General features: G+C 42.4%; 1 protein-coding gene across 1 annotated transcript in view; it reads right to left on the bottom strand.

The window, feature by feature from the left end:
* The window catches only part of LOC306695994 (cytoplasmic phosphatidylinositol transfer protein 1-like), a 55,965-nt gene extending 34,124 nt beyond the window's left edge, over positions 1-21,841 (bottom strand). Inside the window, exon 1 of the mRNA XM_079159466.1 lies at positions 21,704-21,841. Within this exon, the coding sequence (XP_079015592.1) occupies positions 21,704-21,751 (48 nt within the window). The 5' untranslated portion in view covers positions 21,752-21,841. The remainder of the gene's footprint in view (positions 1-21,703) is intronic.
* Positions 21,842-22,988: the final 1,147 nt, after the last annotated feature.

The following is a 22,988-nucleotide window of genomic DNA, read 5'->3' on the forward strand; positions in this document are numbered from 1 at the left end:
GCACAACCCCAAAAATCCCAATGTGAAGACACAATTTGTTGACGTTTTACAGACTTTATTAACCAAAACCAAATATTTCACAGACTGATGGCATCTAAAAGTGTAACAGAGCATCTGCGGGGAAGCAAAAATCACACTATAGTTTCTCTTTGTGAACCTTTACACATCGCGTGCGTCTTTGTGAATGAAGGCACAGAGTCTGCTTCGGGAGTGTAGAGCAGGTGGGCGTTTAAAAATAGGTCCGTACGTACGACAACACAGACCATCTTTCTTTAGCTATGTGCTCTTACTCTTAGATGTTCGCCGTGGAATTTAACAAGGAAATGTCAGCAGTCATCGGCGTTGAGGGGGGGGGCTTTGAAAAACATGGGACAGGTGGGGGTCTCAGGGTGGCAGTGGGTCAAATGGATGTAAAGTTCACACTGACAGTAACACTGAAGGCCACACGAAAGGCCAGACACATGCACACAGCATAAACTCAAGACGATGACACATGCACGCATACATTTTGTTAAACCGCTGAAGATGTTTTAATGAAAATGACTTCCTTAATCCTCATTTAACTATGAAGAGTTTGATGGATTTATACAGGGACAATAATTACCGTGCAGGCAGTCTCATCCCAGCACTACTTTATTAAAATGAGTCACCCGAGGTCATTATATTTACCAGGGGGAACAGTTTATTAATTAAAACGAGACCCCCAAATAAAACCAGAGCTGTTCGAGCTCTGAATGGAAGTGAAAATTACCCCAACATCGGGAAACTACACACTGCAGCCGTTTGACATGTAACATGCAATCAACCAAATCTGAATTAATGAGACAGCCTACGGTCCTCTAAAGTGTGGAAGTACAGCGACCCAACAACGTGCTGCTGCGCAAACTCTTGTTCTAATCGTTTCAGTTGTTAGCCTTGTCCCACACTGATGGAAATAAATACATTTGCCTGTTATCGTCTTAATATCTTTCTGTTAGGTCAAGTACTTAGTGAAAATACCGTTTGCTATGACAGTGATTGAATGAATCCATGAGACACATTTTTTATATTTATTTGGGGTAAATTAATAGTCATATTCGCTGCATAAATCTAAATTAATTGACTGAAGAAAAACAGATTAATTAATTTAAAATAAGTAATAATTAGCTGCAACCCTAAACTAAGTACTCCGTTTACTGCTAACATTTCTGGTCATGCATTTCTCTTGAGCCTCCTTTTCATTTATGTCCCCTTACCAAAATAAGCAGAGAATGATTCAACTCAAGTGCGTTTTCTGGATTAGTTGGTTGCTACTCCAACACCTACACTTTGACAGGCAACCAACAGAACCATTACAAGCTTTTGAGCAACAAACCCTCTGACCCCCCTGCCTGGATAGGAGAGGCACAAACGCATTAGCTGCACCAACAAACCAACCAAAGAGGAACAAAAAGGCCCGAGGTCCCAGGAACAGTGGAAGCATTGAAATAAGCTTAGCTGGCACTGTATCAATATGGGAACCAAGGCTTTTCTAAAAATCTCTCTCTTTTTGGAAGACCACAGAGCTTTCCGGGAAGCAAAGAATAGACTATTTTCCAGGAACTGGCCAATTTGGAGGTAGATGCCAATTGCCATGGTGATGCGTTAAGGTCAGAGGTGAGGAGACGTATCGTAAAGCATGTCTGAACGTTACAATGAAGATGCAGAGAATTGTGATAACTGACTACTTACTCACTAGATTACTCGAGGAAATTGTCACCTTGAGCAGTAATAAGACATAAAAAAAAGGTATGCACACTACAGCAAACATGTACGTAAAGGCCTTTCACCAACTAACTGAATGTCAGTCAGCAGGGCTTCAGTATGTTAGGAATGTTTAACACGTTAACACACTCCTTCTCTCCTTTCCCTGTTTTCTCACTTGTGACTGGGCTCAGTGTTTGTGCGTGGCCTCTACCATTAGGCTACCGACACTCAAGTGTGTCTTTTGGCTTAAACTACCGTACATGAATCCCATGATCCCCATGATGTGCAAAGACTTTAGTCTCATGTGGGGTTATGGTCAACTCCATCAAAAGTTAGACATATGATGCTGTAAAATGAATCCACAACACGGCACGTGCCCCAATTATTCATTCAGTTCAAGAGTTAAAAAAAAAAAAAAAAAAGATGAAAATGGCAGAGAAAATATGAAATGAATGAAGCTGCCAATTTCTTTCCAGGTTCTTTCTCATCATCCATTAGCATTAGAGACACTTCTAAATGACCAGAGGCTTGTCTGCTTCTACTCACACAAACTGTATTTCCTTGAAACGACTGACATTTGAAACGTCATTGGCAAAAAGGTTTTGAGTGTCAGAAGCAGCATTAGAAAGAAAAGCTTTTAGTATTTGGCAAGTTTACATTGATTTCTATTGCGTCTGCTCATTCTAGCAAATGTAACATTTCACGCAGAGACAACACAGAAGAACTTGACTATATTTAAAGTAGTGCTTCCAAACTTAGGTCACCTTGACGGTGGGTTGAGTCAGTCAGCCACTGCGTCATAACAGCCACTGCGTCAATCACACGCAGTGGCGTGCAGGCCGTGTGACAGGACAGGCTGAGGGCTGCAGAGCACAAAGGAGAGTGTGTGCTCTCCTTTACCCCACCACCTGAAGGTAGATCAATAGAGTCCTCTTTATCCAGTGTCCATAACAGCGGCTCCCTGAGGGGAGATGACTGCGAACGTGTGCGAGTGTGAGAACGGGGCAGAGATCTTCTCCGTGTGTGTGTCTGTTCTGTACACATTTCTCTCAGCTGTCCTGGGAGTGAAAACTGATGCAACAAGAATCTCAGACATTTCCATTAAGGCACATCAGGACATTGCAGAGTATAGAGCCAACACGGTGCAGAGTAGCAAAAGAAATAAATCACCGGTCTGCTTCTGTCCTGTGGAACAGTGATCCTCAGTGGCTAAACCCCTGAAACGGCATAAAGATGATGGTCAAACAGAGGGTAGCTTTTATATTTGAGTATAAGCCCAATTGCAGACTCCATAAACCTAAGTACAACCGAACGCTGACTAAGACCTTTTCAGGTGACCAAAACACATTTTGAACATTAACCTTCTTGAACTGAAAACCCACTGTGAAAGGGTTAAAGTTGTAAGACGAAAACACGGACAACTCCCAGACCATAAAGTCATGTTTACCGAGGTAATGAATCAAGTGAGAAGTAGGGTCATTTTCTATACAATCCGACTTCTTTTGGCAACTAGAGGAGACTCTGCAGCCTGAAGAATGCACGAATGCAAGAATGTTTAAGGCACTTCCGCATTGGCTAAACAACAGATATACAAAGTTAAGCTAGTGGTAAACAATGTCATTAAAAAGGACAATGACTCTTAAAATGTCTTGACACATGAAAATGCAAATTTGGTTCAATATCTGCTGGATGTAAAAATTGGCTATTAGCATGCGCCATAACTTTATAAGGTGGTAAGATAGTAGCAGTGTCTGTCAGCTTGGGCTGATGATTTGCTGCCTGTTAGACAAACCTCTGCTAATGCAGGTAGCTTTGCTCACAGTCATCTGCTGTAGTGTAACCGACCACAAAGTGACATTTCATCTGGTGTGTGTTTATATGTTTATAGCCTGGCAGACAGAGAGAAAGGAAAGGGGCACTGCCACAGAGCAGACAGCTACGCTCATAAATGGATTCAAATGGACTGATGCAGCTAAAGAGAGTCACATTACAGGTTGGCAGGAGTCCATTTTTTTTTTTTTTTTCTAAAAAGGGAGGGTAGAATAGTGCATGTTGAACATTCCGAGTCAGAGAGGTACGGAGAAATCAGCAGACAGAGATGGAGGCAAGAGGTGGCGTGGCCAGAAAGGCAGCCAAGACATTTCAGTCTTTGTAAATCACTGGAGACATTTATTACTTTTTGGCTGGCTCTCCGTTCAAAGCCAGAGGCAGTCCAGGATCACTTCTACAAAAGGAAACATGGGTTTAGCCAACCCCAGGTGAAAAAGAAGCTGGGACGTTTTTAAGACACAATATCTCGAGATATGGAACTCTTTTTATGACCAGCTCAGATAAGTATCTAAAATATGAGCCCAGCTGGTACTTTCTACTAGTCAGTAGCTTTTCTCAGCACTTGTTTCTTCAGATGAATATCTTACCCATGATGCTTTGCTATTAACTGCTCAGGCTGTGGAGGAATTTGGAAACAATGACACTACTCAAACTCTTGAATCCTACTTAACTTGCAGCCATTCTGTCTGAGTATTTATTAAGATAAAGACACGATAACATCCAGGTTATGTTCCAGAAGTAAGAACTCCTGATTGACATTCGTAAAATAACAAAAAATCCAGCTTGGAACCCGGCCTTGGTCAGCAGCGTCGTCACCAGCTTGACAGACTGAAGCTAGCCGAGAGGCAAGCGTTGAAAACAGACAGTGAGGTCCTTCAAAGTCGAGGTATATAATGTAGTTCATACGATGCATCCCCCCAACAGTAATCCCAAAGACCACCCTTGAAGGCGAGGTGAAGAGGCTGAACAACTGGTTCTGGACGTTTGCACGATTGTCACCTCTGCTACAGCATACTGAAAGCAGAGACGACATTGACAGTCTTGGATAAGTGATAAACAGTTATGATGACGTACATGTGCACTGGTACATGTGAGGTGGCTTTTTTAATTTGTTAGCCTTTATTAAAACCATGAAGGTTCTAATTAGAATAGCAGATGTAGTAGATACTAATGAAACAGTTAACCCGAGGGCCAAATTTAAAGAACTCAATGAGAGATTGCATTAAGATTGCTAAGCTATTTGCACAGCACCGACACTGGTGACCAAATGTTAAAGTAGTAGACTGGTTTCTGCAAGGGCAATAGAGGACAGAAAGAGAATACATTGTTCACAGTAACTAGTTTAAAACACTCCAGGAACACACCTGCATCAGCCAGCCGTTTCTCCTTTGTTTGGTCAACAAGCATTAGAAGCCGACTCTTCAGCAGCCGAAATGTCAAATCAACAGCTGCTGGTACAAATTGCTGATTGACTAAAAAAGCTTCAGCCTGAACGTCCTGTCTGTAGCTAAAGGAAAACTAATCGTGTTTCCATAACAGGGTTGCTAACAGGGACCATTGATCCAAGGCCAAACACACAGCAGAAGAGAGGCGCAGAAGAAACAGACAGGTGAGCAGACCAAACTATGTTAACAGATCATGTGGAATATGGACACTTGTAGGCAAACACTTTGTGTCACAGAAGCAGAGATAAATGTTCCGTTTTCTAAATACCTGGTGATTATTTTTCACTTAAAAATGAAAAACAGCAAGCTCACCGTTTCAAACTACATACAAACAGACCTACGCAGACTACTCACGCACAAAACACTGAATATTGTCTACAAACAAACTCCAAAATATGGGCATGGCATGCCGTCTCAGTGTTTGTGATGAAAGTCCTTTCCCATCACATCACTGTCTGTTGATTGAGCCAAAAACAGCGAGCAGTTTCCTTCCGTTTTCAGACAGTAAACAGCCTTACAGAGTCCAAGACTCTACTTTGTGTACATGTTTGACAGTGAGATTTCCTGCAAAAAGGTTTGTTGCAGGATATGCAAGCATGGTGTTTATATGAGGTTTGAAACCAGACTCGTTCAAACCCAAATATAGCAAGGCATGCCACAATACGTAGTGATGTCACCACGAGGTCTGCAGTCAAAGTCGCTTTTACCAACTCTGTATGTTTTTTCATAGTTGCATGGTTGAAATGAACTCTCCAGAGTAAGAGTGTTACCCTGAATAATTTCTCCAATTATTCCTATATTCTTTGTCTTGAAAAGAAGTTACGACCATTGCCGCAAATTAATAATTGAAAGTGTCATTTGGGTCCTATAGTTGATAATGTGCAAATGTTCTAAAACAAAAAAGGGAGCACCCTCCCTCTTGCGTGCCCCCATAAGAGCATTTCCATGACACTGAAGCAATTTGTGGCTTCATAAATCTATACAGGGCATCAAAGCCTCTAAGCCGTTCTGGTTTCACAGAAAACAAGACACACTTGAACGATTATTGCTGAAGGCGTGTTTATTATTTCTCCGATCTTAATTTGTTTTTCGTGTAATGCACAAGAGACACTGATGTTTTAGCAGAACTAAACACTACTACGCCAATACTGCTCAATATCATGATCGTCCCCTTTCTCAAAACCCAGCAGCTAGAAAACACAAGACGTCTTGTTTCAGCTGTACATGCCAACATTCTAGGCTACAAATGTACTCCACGTGTATGTGTTATATACCGTATTTGAGGCCAACTTTCTGTTTGGCCTCTGCTTTCAACAAATTACTTCCATCTAGCCGTCAACGTTGTCAGAACGGCGTTTTTTTTCTCATTCCCTCCTCCAACTTTCTTCCTCAAGTTATTTTTTTGTCCCCTCCTCATTTCCTTTCCTTCTCCACATGTCTTCACTGGGAGCAGTGAAGCCGCCCAGTGGAGGCGGGGGGGGGTGTAAACAAACAGAGAAGGGAACTTGACGTTCAGCCTAAGCACACGGTTCAGCCCTCTTTGCTGACCGGCTGCTTGCGTCATCCATCTGCAAACCGCAAATGTGCTTACAACACACACACACACACACACACACACACACACACACACACACACACGACTAGGGTCATTCCCAGAGACAGATATGGTACTTTAATCCACAATGACAAGCACAAGGTCAATATTAATCCATCAAGCTGACTATGTAATGTTATCTAGGCATGCAAGTTGGTACATAATTATGTAATGGTATTCAACACCATGTTTTTAATAAATAGGTTGATATAAAATGACTGAAAGTTGAATTTTTTTTATACGTTTTCAGACAAAAACAAAAATAAAGATTACTACTGGAATCTAACAATATAGTCTTCAAGCTACAACAGCAAAAGTCTTTACAGTTATCGTTCAATTCCGATTTCTACACTTTACATGTGTCACGAAGAACAAGATTTGTCAAGCACAAACCTATAAACAGCCCCAGATGGAGCGCCAAGTGATCAACTTCACAGTAACGGAATGCAAGAGGTCCTCTATTAAGGCCTCTCGAGTGAGGCTTTCAGAAATATGCACCACGGTCCAGTTTGCCTCTCACTGACGTCAAAGCCCTATTAAGGCCAAATCAGCCCAGCATCCCCCGCCCCCCCCCCCCCCCCCCCCCCCTTTATTTTGAGGAAATCACCCAGCTTTTCTTTCCAAAATATCTGCACTGTTGATTCTTGGCCAGCTTGTGTGAGCGTGTAGATCTAGGTGTGTGTGCGTGTGTGTGACGACACTCGGGGAGCGGAGGGGAAGGGGAAAATGTTTGGAGCTACAGAGACAAGACAGAGCCATATCTTGTTAATTACCGGGCAAAACATTCCTGCCTCGGAGAAAGGTTAAATGTTGGCTTGGCTCAGTTTTACTACCGTCTCGTTCTTTTCTTTCCATTTCTCTGTCAAGCATATCGAGGTGCAACTTACATGTATTATTCGAACCTCAATTTAATGTCACAACATCAGAAGCATCATCATTAACACTCGTGACGATCAGCAGCATGTGAAGGATGTTACATTTACATTGTTCCTGGGGTCAGATTCAGCAGGAAATGGACTGCAATGCTATCAGCAAAGCACAAGGTAAATTGCTCTAAAAAGGCAACAAAAAAAGAAAAAGTTTCTCACAATTAGAGGTGACAGATTAAAGGAAAGGCCTTGGGAAAAAATGACTCAACTTCATCCTCTTCAGGAAAACTATAGGCACCAGGGGGTTTGAGGCAGGGTGTGTATCATCAACCTCTTTCACAACAGTAAGGGCTGACTTACACAATACCATTAGGATCCAGTTCAACTCCTGTGAGCACAAATTGTAGCTTTCGACCCATAAAAACAGGGTGGTTTGACTTGGTCGACCTATAATATGATAGATTGGCTGGTCATATACATACCAGAAGCTATTCTTTCAGCTTATTTACTTTAGTGGAATGAAAATTGCAATGCACAAGAACATTTTATTTTTTACCACGCGTGCTAGCTCACTAGCAGCACTCGCTCACAAGATAGCGTGGTAGTTTCTGGTACTGGAGCTGTGAGATTTTCTTGCTGCCATTGTGACAGCAAGACACAATTACAGGATGTTGGTACTAAACTACGGCCACTTGAGGTCACCGCATAACAATAAATGGAAAAATATGTTCTTTTTTTGGGGGGGCCCTCGTTAATTCCTATAAAAGTTGTTCAGTGGCATATGAAGCCAAAATGGCTCGACTGGCGAGTATTAAATTAAAATGACCTTTTGACCTGCTTCCACATCCCTGGACCCACAGAGCAGACGCACTGGCGTTTCCTTTAACCCCGCCTCCGCTCACTCACATTAACTGGTTCCTTATGCCTTGGGAAATATCTCGATTTTTCTATTAGTGGATTTTACAACTCTTGGGACTTAGTGATTTAAATAAGACTAATGCCATACAGGGAAGTTTATTTAGCTCAGACGTTTAACCAATGCAAGTCTATGGAAAAAAAGTGGGTTGGACCCAATTTGCATCACGTGACGGACCCGGAAGTTCTGATTCCATGAATTGGTTACTGAGAATAATTTGCCTGAGTGTACTGAGCAGAGCAAAGGTGTATTTTATTGGTTATTAATTCAGCCATTTCTCTGGAAAGTCAGAAGGTGTTATTTCCTCTTTCAAAAGTGGCACAGTATTACTTAAACGAAAAGACAAACAAATAAAACGCTTTGCCAATTTCAGCTGTCACCGATGAGTGGATAGAGCCTTTCATGCTATATTGAGTGAATCATTATTTTAGAGTTAACATTAGCACATTGATAATTTGTAATGATAAATAAATGTTTTAAATTAACTTTTTTTGAGTGAGCTACACCAAAAAGCATCAACATCGCCGTTTGTCCATCTAAACACTCAAAGACTGTTGTTGTCCGTTTGTTCTCCACTCTGTATTCAACCGCTGCTGCTTCCTTCCCGTCCGTCAGTTATCCCACATGAACTTTGCTGTGTCTTGCTTGTTAATGAGCCTTTTTGAGTAACAAACCGAGTCAAAACCTTCAGTGTGACAGTGCTTCCAAAACAAAAACAATACATAATTCGCATTAGCCGGTTGCTGGTCTTTTGATGGCCTTGGCAGAACAAAAGAATTAACAGATGCTGGTGATGATTACTGATCCAGGCAGACAGGGAGAAAAAATATATATATATAGTATATGATCCTCAAAGCCCAGCAACCATCGGGAGATTTGGTGAAGGGATTCAACTAAACTTTCACTCTTGAATCTGTCTTTTTTTGTCCTTGTTCCTCATTTAGCGCACACATTTAATTCAGCAGTCAAGATGAGGAAAAGCTAACCATTTGGCAGGAAAAGGGTGTTACTTTTCTTTTGTATGCATGTGTGTTGGTCTCCAACTAGTTCCTCTTTAACACATTGCATAAAGGCACTGTACACACCAGAAAAGGTTTCAGTACGCCTCCCCTCCCTCACCCCTGGTGAATTCTGGGATTTTAGCACAGGGCTTTTCAAGAAGGTTTGGCCTCAGGAGAGAAGGAAGTGGGATGAAAGTGATTCATGCGCACAAAAAAAAAGAAAAGAAAAAAAAAAAAAACCTTCCAAGCATGCACACCGAGAAAAGGAATGTGTGTGGGAAGTGATCAGCAGTGTGTGAGTACCAAACAGACAGAAGGCAACAAGCAAGAGAGTAAAAAATAAATGCACTGGTTGATCAACATGGGCTAAAATCATGTCGGTGAAAAAAGAAAGGCTCCGAATCTTAATCACTAGACTTCAATCATCACAAACAGGAACTGACTGTGCAGAAATAGACAGGTGCCAAGTGATGTGAAGCCTTACCTATAAACACATATTACGCTTTAACTATGTTCAATTAATGTTAAAAGTGCAGCGCACATTCAATAAAGATTTGCATGAGAGTATTGCATACAGTCCATGTTGGTTTGTGTATATGAGCTGACTCTGGTTAGGATCCTGCACCAGCACTCCTCTTGTGAAGATGTTTCCATAGTAATGGCAACAGCAGTTCTACAGTCGACGAAAAACAGAAATAGCCTCGTGTCAAAAGTAAATGAACCAGAGAAAACATCTCAGTGATTATACGTGGTTTCTGGAATTTCTGAGGGACTGTGAGGAGCAGCCGGACTTTAACGGAGCAGGCTGCTTGTTAAGACCTCTTTAGGTCTATTTAAAGAGCCGGAACATCTGCCCCCTGTTTGCCTTTCCAGGGCTGTAAAACCTGGAAAGTGAAAGGACGGTGAGCCGTGATGAAAGAGAGGAGAGACGGTCTTTATGAGATACACACAAAGATTGTTTGCGCCACAGACTTCAAATGAACAGAATGGGAATTGTACATACACAAATCAACCTTCTCAAGTGCTATATGTTAAGCTTTCCTCTAGCTGGGTGCTCTTAAGATGCCTGTCGAGAAACATTACACTGTTATGGAAAATCTGTGAAATTGAAGCACAGAGTAAAGCACCTTAAAGCCGTATTATGCCATTTTCGCTCGTCAGTGGCTCCAAATAGCATCCGTTTGAAATCTGAGGACTTTGATACCTAGAAAACACGAGCCGACTGCAACACAGCACACTTGTGTTCGCCAACCAAACCGGTGCTTGATTTTTTATAACGAAAGAATAAAGAGGAAAAAGAAACTTAAAAATTCACAGCATATGTGAACCTACAGGTTACTTTTCAAGAGGCGGATCAAATATACATTTTTTATCTTATTCTGATGCCTCACATTCTTTCACCCGTGGTTGTTCATGAACACACAAGTTCATATGGTCAGGTCCACAATATTTAAATAAATAAAGCATTACTCTTTACTGGTCTCAAACAGGAACTGAAACTGCCTCAACATGTTATATAATGCTGCATACTGTATGAAAGTTAAAATTGTCCATGTGTGTCAATCTTGGCATGCACATGTTGAATATTCTCCGTTTCTGGTCTGGGGCAGCATGTTCTTAAACCCATCACATATGACAAGAATCCCTTGCGACCTCATATTACACATTAATGTGTTCACGCGATAACTTTTAATACTTTGGCATCAAATCCCAGAGTCACAAGTCAAATGCTCGGTAACATTTCTCTAGTAGTCTGGCTTCCACCTTCCAGAGGTCATCAAGTGTGCAAGAATCAGGCCAGAGTGGCAGTTGGAGAGGAATCATAAGGCTGCACTCACGAGACTCAAGGCTGGACTAAAGTTAGAGTAAAAATGAGCATTATGAGAGGTGGTTTCATTTAACCCTGAAAACAAAGCAAAAAGCATGCTAAAGGTTGAGTAAGTCACTTGGGCCAACTACCTTTAAAACCTGACTGACAAATAAAAAAAATATATATTTCTGTAAAACCCTTCTAACATGTAGGCTAATAGGGGATTAATATAATGGAACTCTGGGGGGGATGGGGGGTCCCTGTGGGTCAGCTGGCTACAACCATGTCATGTGCTAACCGTTTTACTCAGTCAGGGGATTTTACCATTGCAACAACACATCACTAGTCTGTAACCTCTTTGCACACACTTCACCCAGTCAATACATCTTAGCAGGCATTTTCGTTCCCTAATCCTCTAAATCACACTACAAATCAGCCATGGTCAGGGCTGACTCAGAGGACACTAAAATAGGGACACACACAAACTGCCGTCGGGGGCCGAGACTCCCTGAACACCAGTCTTCACTGCCATTAAGATAAGACGTGAAGTTTATTAGCGTAATTTCAACAGCATTCAGCGAGCTAATGATCGGTTTCTTCATCACAATTCCTTCAGGTGGAGGTGACGGAGGGAACATTGACCGTATCTTTCCCCAGGCTTTTAGAGCACCGCTGACTCTTGAAGACCCCGTTCCTTCCAAGAACTCTACCTACTGGGAACCGAGACAAACTGGCTCATTTTCCAGCTGACACCAGCGCAGTTCTGAATCTGTGCAACTGCCCCAGAACGGCCGTCGTGGGAGTTATTCAGTGTTTGTGTGTTAGATAGTTCTGCCTGGGAAAAGAAAATGCACTCAAGCTGTTACCTTCAGCAAACACAGGACACACTATATCACATGTCAAACTTGTCACCACAATCACTCAAAGGTCATGAAGTCTTTCATGTCAAAGACAGATGAAAGCTGAGAAACTAAGAAGTGTTTGTGATGGAATGCTGTTTAATAATGATAAAACAAATGCATCTAGCGTAAATAAAAGGGTTTCAGAGGTCAGAATATGAGGTCTACCAGCAGAAATATTTTAAATTAAAACAGCCTTGTTGAAATGTCTTAAAAGATGTGTGCAACGCGGCTTGTTGGCCTGTCGTTCTCCTGACTTAAATACACAGTGGGGTGAAAAATATATTTCATTGTTTCTCAGGAGTCTTGGGAAAGAAACGTACAGCACTACTTACGCGACTTTTAAATGGACACAGCTAGAGACGGCTATAGTTCTGCATTTGAAGTTTATCTAAAAAATATGTCTTTGCCAATGTCTCAAATATGGATTCATAGTTAAGAATATTTTCAGTCGTGCTAGTGGCACAGCTGAAGAGGTGGCAATGTCAGTCCGTTCCGTCTGTCCACCGCATTGGCCCACATCTCAACAACTATTGGATACATTGTGGTGAAATTTTGCACTGGTGATCCATCATACTGGTTTTGGTGATTCCCAGACTTCTCCTTCAGCATCACCAGCAGCTCAGTTTTCACTTATCCTGTCAAATAGGTCACCATCAACTGGATGGATCGGCATAACATTTGGTGCAGACATTCATGGTGCCCTTATGACGCCTTCCTCTAGCGCCTCCACGAGGTCGTTGGGGCTGTACGTTGTGTTAAATAGCGCTTGGTGCTAAAGCTTCAGGGAAGGCAAGACTCCATCATCTGGCCTCATTATTTGACAGTTATCCCAGGGATGGTCTTACACTATAATCACTATAATCCACTCCGCTATGGGGGTAATGGTAGAGATGGATGACACTGGTTACCATAGAAACGAACAACGATAATGAAGTCTGTCAGCATATAGCTATCTATAGCAGTCCTAGTGTATGTGTGCGTGTGTGTGGGCTGAGCAGATAGTTCTTCCAAAAGATGCACTGCACCCGTGTGTGGGCTGAAGGCACAGCAGAACAGCACGATGACCAGTGTATTATTATCCTGAGTGTAAAAGAATCTGCCAGTAACGCACAGTGGAAGCAAAGCTTTCTCACAGCAAGTACAAAGCGGCCTGTATTATAAATGCTGTGTTAAATAGCACACATGTAAGCACTGACGCAGCGAAGGACTTAAGCCCGACCTGCTTCACTTTAGCAGTCCAAATAATTAAAAAGGAGCTTTGTAAAACAAACACAAAAACTACAGTGCATCCTTGATGAAAACCTGCTCCAGAGCGCTCCGTACCTCATTTTTCCAGCAGGACAACGACCCTAAGCACACAGCCAAGATAACAAAACAGTGGCTTCGGGACAACGCTGAATGTCCTTCAGTGGCCCAGCCAGAGCCCAGACTTGAACCCGATTGAACATCTCTGGAGAGATCTGAAAATGGCTGTGCACCGACGCTCCCCAGCCAACCTGATGGAGCTTGAGAGGTCCTGCAAAGAAGAATGGGAGAAACTGCCCAAAAATAGGTTTGCCAAGCTTGTAGCATCAGACTCAAGAAAGACTTGAGGCTGCAATAGGATTTTTTATTTTTAATAGATTTTCTAAATAGAAAGAAATAATGAATTAAATCCATTTTGGAATAAGGCTGTAACATAATGTGGAAAAAGTGAAGCGCTGTGACTACTTTCCGGATGCACTGTACATCCACAGTGGCGACCTGTAACATCATTTCAATGCGTCTGTCAAGACACGGCCTCAATAATAAAGAGCTGCTCAGAAACCACTGGCTGCATTAAACCATAGATGACTTCCCTCTCTCATTTCTTCCCACCTTGTTCATATTTCATGCGACTCAAAGCTTCTCTCCACCTCCGTCTACCTCTCGTCTTTCTATTTGCATGCATTTTACAGCCAGTAACCTCGCATGGAAGCATCTGCCGATCCTCTAGCCATCTCCATCTGTCTGCCTGCCTTCATCCTGGCTTGGTAAAATCTTTCCTTCATCTCTCTACAGACTAATTTAGGGAAAAGAAGAAGCGGGATAAGAGGAGAGTGAAAGCGGCACATTTTTACTGCTCCGTCTCCTCTTGTATCATAAGAGTATCTCTGCGGAGTTAAAGCAGGGACTAGCAGCTACTGCACGAGTACAGGTTGTAAAAATACATCAGCTCTGTGCCTGTGAACACGTACACAAACTACAGCGGGCTAGAAAGGACCACCAGGACATTAAATTACATTTAATCAGACAACTCACTCTTCGTCAGAAATAAAAAGGCAAACTGTTAATACAACCAAAGCCCTGACCAGTGTCAGAGCATGCACACGCACACGGACACACACACTACATGGCTGGCTGCTGATAGTGTAGCCAAATAAACACTTCAAAGCCATTTTCAAGCTCAAGTGACAGCATTATCGATGTGACATTTGCTACAGTAACGGAGATATTACAAGCCTTAAATCACGTTTATGCACCACAACGTTTTTATGTGGACCTTGTGATAATGTTTCTCCTAAGCCTCTTTAAAAGAGGGTCCCATTCTGGTCTGGATAGAAGACTACAGTCCAATAGGAAGTGGTTGATGTCAAATGACAGTGTTTGGTCATTTTTGGACGTTGAAGCAACATAAAGTCCACATGCAGGAAAAACATTCCATGTAATTCATGGCATCTGCTTTGTGCAACCGAAGCCTGAGATCTACTCTGATAAACAAAGAAATGTGCTTGAGTCCACTTCTAGGTGCTTGGCTGAGTGCAGCAAATGAATGTTTGTAATGTCAAGCACTGTGAAGAGGCTGCAAAGCTTCATCTCTCACATCATTTTTTTTATTCTAATATCAGCATCCGGCGCTACAGTACAAGCACATGAACCCGCAGTAGCAACAGTGAGCATCCGTGAAGATGTCCACATTGAACAAAGCAAGAAAAGAAGTGGCTTTGGTCTGAAGAATCAGCCGCTTCATCTCTATTTTCAGCCACACGTTACAGATTTAACAGCCGCCTTCAGACCGATGGTAGAAAACGCCTCTTATCCCTCCTGTGATTCGCTGGTGCAGCGGAGAGATGGTGGAAGAATATCCACGGTGACACAAGGCAGTTTCATGCTTTAATTTACTTTGAAAAAAAATTACCATTACCCATAGTGGAACAGTTGCTGCAATAATTACAATTTTGGAGTGGTAGATCGAGGGAACAGGGTCGCACAACATCTTACAGGACAAAGATGAGGTGTGCATATGCACATTACTATTAATACATTGACACAAGCACACTTCTACTCAAAGTGTGGGTGTGTACGAGAGAGACAAACGGATGCTCTGCAGAGAAATGAGTTTCAGAATGGCGCAACGATCTCATGTAGCTCTTCTGATGCGATACGCACAGACCGATGCATCAACGCACACACAGCCATCTAGGAAATGACAACGGGCCCCATCCGTGGATAATGGTCCATCACAACCCATGATGGTTTCCTCTAGAAGAGTAAATGGCAGTAAATGGGATGTTGATTGAATCACAGCACTGACATGTAGACCAGATGGCGCAAAAGAAAGCCTATTGCGCCTTACCATGACACCAAAGAAACAAACAGTGTCCGACAGGCTGCCCATTTCCTAAACAAACCCTGGAGTGGAAGGGAGGAGTCTAAACACGGAGAGAAAAAAAACTCTTCTGAATGAATGGGTAGCTGTGAAAAATATGGACGTTGTGTTACTAGCTTGGCTATTAGAGATCTTATGTCATATTTAGACTTGGTTGGTGTGCTATGCAGGGCAGCAAGATGGTATAATAAGCAGGGAGCTAAGAGAAAACCTGAGAGTGGATCTCCCCGTGTTGGCAAACATTCACCTAATTTACCATAAGCCCTGCCCTCCTTCTGAACGGGAGGGGAGAATTTCACTACACGGTCAGCAAAGTCTCACTTAACACAACTTTTTTTTTTATTACATTTAATTGCATCACGCTTTCTAAACGAGGAACCACCGGCCTTCTTTTATTACCTTGCCTTAAAGAAACAGTTTGATTTGTCTGGAACGAAGCGTCGCTGAGTCAAAGCGCATTTGTTCTCAGCAGCCTGTGGATACATGAAATTAACTGCTGGCGTCACGGAAACATGCTCCAGGATAGAACAAAGGCAACCAATCTTGTTAAAGAGCCTTATTGAAAAGAAAAAGAAAAAAAAAGAGGGGGGGGCGGGTCAATCGGCCGAAAAGTTATTTTTCTCCAACATGAATGAAGTAACCAGGAGACAAAGACACCACTGCCAACAATGATGAAATCTACTTCCTTTTGTGAAAATGTGGCTTAAATAAACAGTTTTCATCCACTTATTACACCATGCCTCAAGCCATGGAAGGGAGTGGTGCGTGAAATGGTTCAAATTGTCACCGTCATGCTTGAGGGCTAAGCTGATGTCTCTACAACATGGACACGTCTGTGTACATCTGAGGCACATAATCCTTCGTGGGTGAAAGCACAATATGAGTGACAAAGCAGCTCCAATCCTATTACGGTACTTGGTGGGCCCACTACTATACAGTACCAGCACATCTGGTGCAGGCTACCCTTCTGCCTGCCAGCTGCTTTCAGACCAATGGTTGTGCGTGTTTTGACCTTTGGAGATGTGCATCTTTGAAGCACATGGTGCATCTTTGAAGCACACGGTGCAAGCCCAAATGACGCTTTAGTGATGGGTGTGAACTCCATGTGGTTTTAGGCAAATATTAGATGTTCTTTCTCTTTAAGGAATTCTGGCAAGGCCATTACTTTTAGAGGCGCTTATGCTTTGCGAAATGCCGCGGCGTGAGCCAGCAACCCAGGTGACCATCCATCCTCTCATTGGAGCAGCCTGCCCCACATCCTCCCATTTATATGGCCGTCCAGTCCAGAGTCAAACCATCCATCCTCTCAGGCTGCCAACAGCACCAAAAAAAAGCAACTTCCCTTTGCAAAAGCCACTTCAGGATCTCAAAGGTGATTTAACGTACCCGCATGCTACTTCACTGGTTTGAATAGACAGCATGGTGGTCAAAATGGTCACACCTTTTGGGGTTACTGTGAAAAATATATATATATATATATATATATATATATATGACACTGGCAGATATCAGTCATTCACAATCAAAGATGCTGCCATAATCCTCCAGTTATTGCCAGAGCTAACACGCCATCAAAAAGCCATTTGGCCAACGGGTACGACCGTCTCTTGACCACATCAAATTGGATATATAAATGTGGATAACACATGGATGTTCAGTTAATTAAGCTTTCAACGGGACCACTGTCGATCTGTGCAGATCCCCCCCCCCCCCCCTCACGGTTCGGCACACATGTGAACCGCGGATTAATTAAACAGTTTAACGTTAACCAACAGTGTGAAATACAGTTTTGCTGACACTGCCAATATTCAGTAAAATATGCAACCAGGACATTAATATTTATGCTTTTCTAATCGCTGACCTCTGATAATGTTTAAACTGACTGATATAGTAAAGTTAGCAGCAGTAACGGCCAACGAACACACACTATGATTCGTTCAGGTTCTGTTCAGTGAAAATTAGTATTGGGGAAGGCACCTTCAAACGTAATCTCGTAAAACGTAGTGTTAATGATGAACTGAATAAATAGTTTGAGCGAGAGGTTTTCACAGGAACATAAATAGATATTAGAGATAAATTATGAGCCGTTTACACTAGCTCTAAGCAGCTTATAATACATCAATAAGACTACTAATGACAAGATTTGTTCCATAAAAATACAATCTTTTTTCTTTATCATTTTAATTCCTTTTATAAAAACACAACACTATTAAAAAAAAGTAAAAGCATAACATTTAGAACGCATGATGGTTTACACCGACTTCAGAACGGTTGAAATTATTTTTGGGACAGTCGCAAACATTTTCTAATTAAAATTTTTTTTTTTTTTTAAAAGTCTGGAGTTTTGTAGACCAGCTGCTATAAACAAACAAATGGGATCTGTATCTGCCAATATGGATCATCAATTAGTATCTGCGGCAAAAAAAATAAAAACTTGATCAGGGATCTGTAAAAGTTATATTTACTCCCCATTTTCTTTTGTGCTGATCCGTGATACGAACATAACCAGACATTTATGATCCATTGCACCACTAGTGAATACGGCAGGAGTACCGCAGGAGTCGCACAGTGACTCAGGTCAGCCAGAGGTTGGGCGATGTCAGCATTTTTCCTCGGGAGCTTGAAAAAGGGGCATGTCAGCCAAAGACTGAGAGGTGCAAGTGAGCGCTACTGCAGCAGAGAAAGACATAACGGACAGACACAGTGAGAGAAGGAACACATCTATCCGTCTAATGGGCAACGGTGGCTGATGAATGGCGAGCTCACAGGAGAACAGAGTTATCCCCGAGGGACTGAAGAGGGAAAATTATTATTTCTTGGCTAAGTGGTTCTGGTTAGAGTTACAGCTAAATGTCGTCTGAGATGGAACTTTAAACTGATAAACACACAGGCTGTACTGGGACTGAACTCCTCCCAAGTTACAGACTTCATCCAGACCTGAATTTCTTGATTTGGTTACACCGAGTCATCCTGGCCCTTCTTATGACACAGTGAACAGTAAACTTGATGAGCAGCGAATGTTTTCAAGTGCGGTGACTTCTAGACCAGAGATTTACTATTTTTCAGAAGTTCCAGGGAGGACAATATATTATTTTGGTAAAATGTGAACATTAATTATCGTAAAACCACAACTTGTGGTTTTTAAAGTATAACATGTTAGATTAAAGAGCTTTAGAAAGGTTAATAGTTAATCATTTTTATTTACCCTGATTCCAGACTTTGAGCTAGACTCATTTTTCATTTGAAGTATGAATGAAGACAATGGAGGGAAGAGGCAGCAGTGACATGCCAGGCACACACACCCAGACAAGAGATGACTCAGAGGGACAGTCGAGGCTCAAAGAACAGGTCTCGCACTCGGGTGTTGCTAAATGATTTCCTCCGTGAGTATGACGTTTGTTAAACTTGTATAAACACCTCATGGATAGCCTCTCCAACGGCTGCAGTAGTAAGACTGTGGTGACGCAACACAGCAGGAGGCAATCTCTTCCCAGAGACAATACACAGAGAGACATGGCCTTGCATGTCCCCATGACTCGAAGCACACAAAACCTCCAGTAGTGCATGACCCTGGGGAACTAATTTCAAAAGAAAAAGATATCTCCCAGAACTTCCCGCATTAGCCCCACTCCTCCCCTCTTCATCCCCTAAAGCCCTCAGCACCAAGTAGTTTATCCTTACTCGCCATCCATCCTTCCTCTCCCTTTGGACGGACAGGAAACTTTAAGGCAACTTTTAGGAGACGAGAGATGACACTCACTCAAATGTGTGCAGCCATGATAAGAAAAAAATAAAATAAAAATTCTAAATAGAGCTAACCACCAACTCCTGTGTTTCCCCCCGGTCAACAAACAATGACGCCCTGCCTACTGGGGTTGATCCAAAAAGCGCTTTATCCCAGCAAAAAGACAAATGGAAGCAAAGTGCAGAGTCAGTCTGGGCAGTAATGAGCTCCATGTGACACTAATGCATCCATTCCCTTTCTAAATGTTATAATACGAGTACATGTACCTCACTTCTAATCATATCTCAAAAAGAGTATCCCGAGTTCCTGACCCATCCTTATGAACCTTCATCATGGCCTTAAAGCAAGAACCAGTAAAACAAATCTACCAGCTGATAAAAAAACCATAAGCAACTTTAACTAGTAATTGGACGGACATAATCACGCTTTAGGTTTGACCTGCGTTGGTCTCTGTAGTCATTTACAGTACCAGGAAGTTGCATACATACAGCAGGTGGTGATGGAAGAAAGAAGTCAAACGCTGCATTTACATTTTATTTTGGTGAACAGATAAAAATTGTGTTGAATTGTGATTACAGATAGAGCCTTTAAAAAAAATAAATGACACTACTCCTGCCAACCATCTGTTCACAAGTTCAACGCGAACACACCCGCTACTACTCTGGGCTTAAATAAACGGACGGTGAAGGCTCAAGGTTGAGTTACTCAACGGAAAAATGCAAACACCCACCCACACACACACAAAAAGGTATTTAAGAAGACTTGCATGAAGCCCTGCACAGACACTCTCTGCATGACACCCTTGTATTACAAGATGGCGTTTCCCTTTTAACCACAGGTTTCTGCTTGAGTCAGTGTGGTGGAGTGCCTTTCTTCACTGCTTGTACTGGCAGCCTAGCAGTGGCCAGAGGGGAAAAACAAAGTTATTGTTCTTTGAACATGCACTTGGCAAGAGTTTCATGTAGACGAGTAGCCACTCTGTCACACAACGCGCCTCATTCCACGTTGATCTCAACTCCTAGAATGCCTTAAACATTCCTGTGAATAATGAGCACACACACACACACACACCTGGTGTGACATGTGAAAAGATGTGTAAAAGATTAGAAAGAAATCAGTCCTTTGACGGCCTTCATCGCTCCCTTTCCTTCCTAAGAATAACTATGTTTGAAGAGGAAAATAATATGATTATTTGGCCAAGGCGGAGCTCGTTTAGGCTTTAAAGAGGTTTCTCCCAGAGAAGAGCATAGATGCTGAGATCTGGGCTGACAAGAGGTCAGTGGAGACGATGCGCTGCAGCCACACCATTATTACGGGTGCAAGAAAACCCAACAACAACCACCACAGCACAAGCCATGGAGAGGAGTAAGACAACAGTGACATGGGTGATAATTGGGAGGAACAAAAAGCTGCTGTAGTGCCATTTAGCATGCTTGCCAGGACAAGAGAGCAATCATCTTCACCTTCTAATTTTAGACTCGAGTCCTGAGACCTAATAAGACAGACACTGAGGCTGAATGCAGACAATGGCCCTGTCTGTCTGACATCTAGCCGTGCACACAGGTCCTGGAGAACACACCAGCATGCGCACAGACCACTGCTCTGCATTGTGTTGGTGCAATCATGTGCAACCAATAGGGCAGCATGGATGTAATGCAATTAGTGAAAGGGAGAAACGGGGATATTTGGTCTCATATTGGAACTTCTACGGGTAGTTCACGTGATCAGTACAGGTGATCATACAAACTATCACATCTACGGTACAAACATTTGATAAAAGTGACACAAGAGTTGCGTGTAGGCATATGCTGGTTTAGCATCTTTCTGAGAAATGCTTCAGATAAGTTTCCCCCCCCCCCCTCTTCTTAAAGTGGTGCATGTGGACCAACAAAAGTAGTCATTTAGGCGTAGCGGAACGGTTCAAAGGGCTCCACGGAGAAGCGTTAGTCTGTGTACACAGACTAACGCTTCTCCGTGGAGCTCCGTGGAAAAACACGTCAGACTCCAGTCTTCAAGACGGAGCGTGAGGGAAAAGTTAAGGCTCCGACAAAGTGCTTCAAATGTATCTGAATTGTATTAAACGCATGTCTCACGCGCCACATGCCTGGGACAGCGAACACAAACGGCTTAGCTGTCAGGAGTCTCTATGACAATAGCGAACCTCAGTCGTGGCAACAAATGACACACTCAAGAAACTAAACAATGAAAGAAATAAAAAAAAGAAGAAAAAAAACTCACCTCCTCGACTGTGAGAGGCATGCATATCCTGTACTCTTTCAGCAACATCTTGCCCTCCGTACGCGCGTCTCGTGAATGTACTCGCAATGTGTCCGCCAGCCGACGGGATGTGTGTAATGTCTGGAGACGTGTCAGCGCATGTGGAGACGACGGTCAGCCCGGGTTATGAAATGCACGTCCCGAGTAACGGCTGAGTTCTCTCATTGGAACCAGCGGACACTCTCACCGGCTGGGAATGATTAGGGCACTAATGAGCTCGGTTTGGGATCGTCCCCTCTCCTAACGCGCTGATGAGTCAAGCTCAGCAAACAGAGTCGAACAGGACCGGAACATGTAGGATGAAGGGCTTCAAAATAAGAGTGTAAAACTTGTCACGTTAAAGAAAAAACGAAAAAATACCCTGCAGATATCCCTGTCGTCTATCAACAGTCATACAAAAATATGTCAATGATAATCACCAAATGATAGCCTGTATCCAAGGCTGGATTACCAACTGAAGCTGGCATGGGTCGCCTGGGGGCCTCAGATCCAGCGGCACCCAAAAGATAGGCTACATGTCAGTTATTGTATGGTAATTTAATTAACTGTACATTTGTTTGGTAGCCCTGTGTCAAAACCTAGTTTTAGGGGGTTTATTATTGTTGTTTTTTTACTGTGCGCACACAATGTAAGACGTTCAGTAATTTAGTTGTCTTCGGTCAAATTACCACAAACTAAAATTGAGTATTATTCCGGCACGTACGACAGGCATTGGACTTTCTTGTAATTTGAAGGCAACAGTACGGAGGGTAGGCTTTGTGTGGGGCAGGTAGGGGCTCAACAGCAAATTGCGATGCATATTTGCTGCCCAGTGGGTCAATTCAGCCATTGATGTGTCCTTGAGTTTTTTTTAAATTAATTGCCAGGTTTGTTGATGAGACTGACACAACAAATTAAAACATTTGTGTCAGAGACAAATATTCTCACTTTACAATTTTCCCGTATTCGTTTTTTAAGAGTGAATAAAAGACAAAATAACATTCCTTCCTTATAATTTATGTATTTTGCCGTAGGCTAATGGAGTAGCTCAATGGATTTCACAACAATTTCAAAATGACATCTTCTCAGGCGTGATCAATTAACCAAGCATGCAGAGATTTGCATCTCACCAGATGTATTCTGAAGTTCTATTTGCTGTTTGGTTTGAAATATGTCAAATAATGTGCAGGTTTACGTTTACTGTCTACAGAGCATTTCCGGTATCATAGTCCTTGTATGACTACTTTCTTCCTATCTATCTATCTAT

Source organism: Pholis gunnellus, assembly GCF_910591455.1.
Source record: "Pholis gunnellus genome assembly, chromosome: 5".
NCBI classification, from domain to species: Eukaryota; Metazoa; Chordata; class Actinopteri; order Perciformes; family Pholidae; genus Pholis; species Pholis gunnellus.